At 58.2% G+C, this 2,333-nt stretch overlaps 1 protein-coding gene across 1 annotated transcript in view; it reads right to left on the bottom strand.

Annotated features, from left to right (window-relative positions):
* Nucleotides 1-1,328: 1,328 nt before the first annotated feature.
* VDBG_08682 (conserved hypothetical protein) overlaps nt 1,329-2,333 on the bottom strand; it is a gene marked incomplete at both ends in the record, with an annotated part of 1,594 nt that continues 589 nt past the window's right edge. Inside the window, 2 exons of the mRNA XM_003000840.1 lie at nt 1,329-1,544; nt 1,676-2,144. Of these exons, the coding sequence (XP_003000886.1) occupies nt 1,329-1,544; nt 1,676-2,144 (685 nt within the window). The remainder of the gene's footprint in view (nt 1,545-1,675; nt 2,145-2,333) is intronic.

The raw sequence follows: 2,333 nt of genomic DNA, 5'->3' as shown, positions 1-2,333 counted from the left end.
AAAGTAATAAAGAAGAAACCAGACGAGAAGAGGCGAGGCGAGGCGAGGCGAGGCGAGAGTCGGCGGAGTACCTCAAAGTTGTCAAAAACGGTCTTAGCCACACAAGCACAGGGCAGGCACGTTCGAGCCAGGCAAGTTCCTTAGTGTACTCGGGTCAGTCCTGCTGCAGTCAGTCGTCAGTCACAGTCCATGGGTCGGCAGAGGCTCGCAAACCCCGTTCCGGTGACTGCCCGCGCGGTGGTCAAGCGAGGCCTGGTGGGGTCCGGACCGTCTCGGCAAGGCGCACGCACTGTGTTAAGTCCCCTGCGAGTCACCCAACACGCACTGACTGTGTCCCCCTGATGGCCGGCCCCAGACACTGTGTACCTCACATGGCGGGGGCCCTGTACCTGCAAGAGCAGAAAACAGACCATGCCCTCGGCGTCTCGGGATCCCTCCTCGCTCGGCCCAGAAAAAAGTCTGCGAGAGCGGCCCCATTGGCCCCTTGCCGCCTGGCCATCGAGCGTTAGCCCCGCGCTGCAGCCCTCAAGCCCCTGTGGCCCCGTACGTAGTAGCGGTCTTTAGTGGACATCTGGCCTTCTCTGGCCACTCACCGCCACGCCTGCAAGTCATTGCCTGGGGGGAATTACCCCTCTCCTCATTGGTCTAAACTCCCTCACTACACTCGGCTTTTGCTCCCAAGAGTCAAATACGCATCCATGGCACGATGCCACTATCCACGGTCCACTACTGACTGTCCACTATCCACCGCTAGCGACCTCGACGCCGGTACAGTTTGCCAGATGTCCCGCAACAGCTCACCCTGACACATCCAACTGTCTGCGAGCTGCCCAGGATCTGACAATGAAGAAGGCCTTCTTGTGATTCAGCAATGACGGCCATGAGAAGGACCCGGTCCACTTTTCTGTTGTCTTCGATCATTCACAAAAGAAAAGAATAAGAAAAAAGCGTACACAACTCTGCGATGCTCCTTTCCCTCACCACAACGCTCATTTTGTATTCTGATATGATACAGTCAAAGCCACACACAACTACAGGGTACATGCCATATCAGTCGAGGGTCCTCCCTTGTCATGTGAGCTACGAGCGTGACGCTACCTGACCCACGAGAAAAGGAAGTGTCCGTCAGAGCCCCGAAACTCACATCGACCCCATCGAGACCCTCCCAGACAAACCCTATCAACCGTCTCTTCCCTTGTCCTCTTCTCCAACGCCAAATCTTCAAGGGCGGGGGGGGGGGGTATCTTGAGAAAACGAGACCAAGACCAAAACCGAAACCAAAATGAACCGAAACACCGGTCAGCAATCGCCGCCGACATCCGCCACCGTCACTGCCCATCCTTGACTGCCCTATTCCCCCAGCTGGGCAGTTTGACCGGCCTCTTCCTCCGTGATTCGCCCGCGCCTCGGACGGGGCTGTCGTTTTTGTTGTTGTTGTTGTTGTTCTTGCTGTTGTTGCTGTTCGACGTCGTCGTCGATGGGCCCGCTGCCGTTGTCGCAGCCCTTGCGCTGTCTGCCCCTTTGCCATGTCCTTCACCCGTGCTCTGTCAAATCATGTCAGTCTGGTACTTTTTGCCTTCAAGATGGTCTTCAGGCGAGAGCGTGAGAAGTCAGAGGCCCTTCCCATGGTCCCCTTGCTGCTCGTTGACTCGGGAAAGTTTCGGACGGATCATACATTTACGCGGTGCGGTCGACGCAGTGCCTGGAGCAACTGCTCCTTCAGCTCCGACCGGTCCATGCCGGACAACTCCTGCGCCCGCTGCTGGAACACACTGTCGTCCGTCGTGTTGACCAGAAACTCCACCGTCACCAGCCCGCTGAGCACGCCCGCCGCAAAGCTCTGGCCCTGAGCAAACAAGTTAAGAGTTTTCCAGGAGCTCAGGATCGGGAGGGCGCCGCGTCCGCTCAGCTGCTCGTGCACCGCCTCAGCAATCGCCTGGGCCTGGCCTTCGGCATCATGCGCCTGCAAAATCTCGTCAAAGTCGCTGCTCGACTGTACCGACCGGATGAGCTGTTTTCGAAAAAGTTCCTTCGCATGCGTTCCTCGGGAGACTGCCGGCGAAGAGCCTGCCTGGGGCGATCCTTGTTGCAATAGTGTCGACTTCCTCACCTGGACTGAGGATGCCGTCGTGCCCTCCATTCCACTCATGAATGTGTTAGCTCCCATAACCGGCAAAGATGTCGACACCGCCGTTCCTGCTCTGGCCAGAGCGTCGACGGAAGCCTGCACGTGGCTTTGCGAGCCATGTTGTCCGAACTGCGAATCCGGCTCGTTCGCTCGCGGCATGCCCGCCGCGCCTGCGATCCACCGCCCGCGTATGTGTGTAGTACGG

Source organism: Verticillium alfalfae, genomic scaffold (assembly GCF_000150825.1).
Source record: "Verticillium alfalfae VaMs.102 supercont1.13 genomic scaffold, whole genome shotgun sequence".
In the NCBI taxonomy this organism is placed as follows: domain Eukaryota; kingdom Fungi; phylum Ascomycota; class Sordariomycetes; order Glomerellales; family Plectosphaerellaceae; genus Verticillium; species Verticillium alfalfae.
Note: the sequence above shows the minus strand (reverse complement) of the source record. Positions and strands in the feature narration are given on the sequence as shown.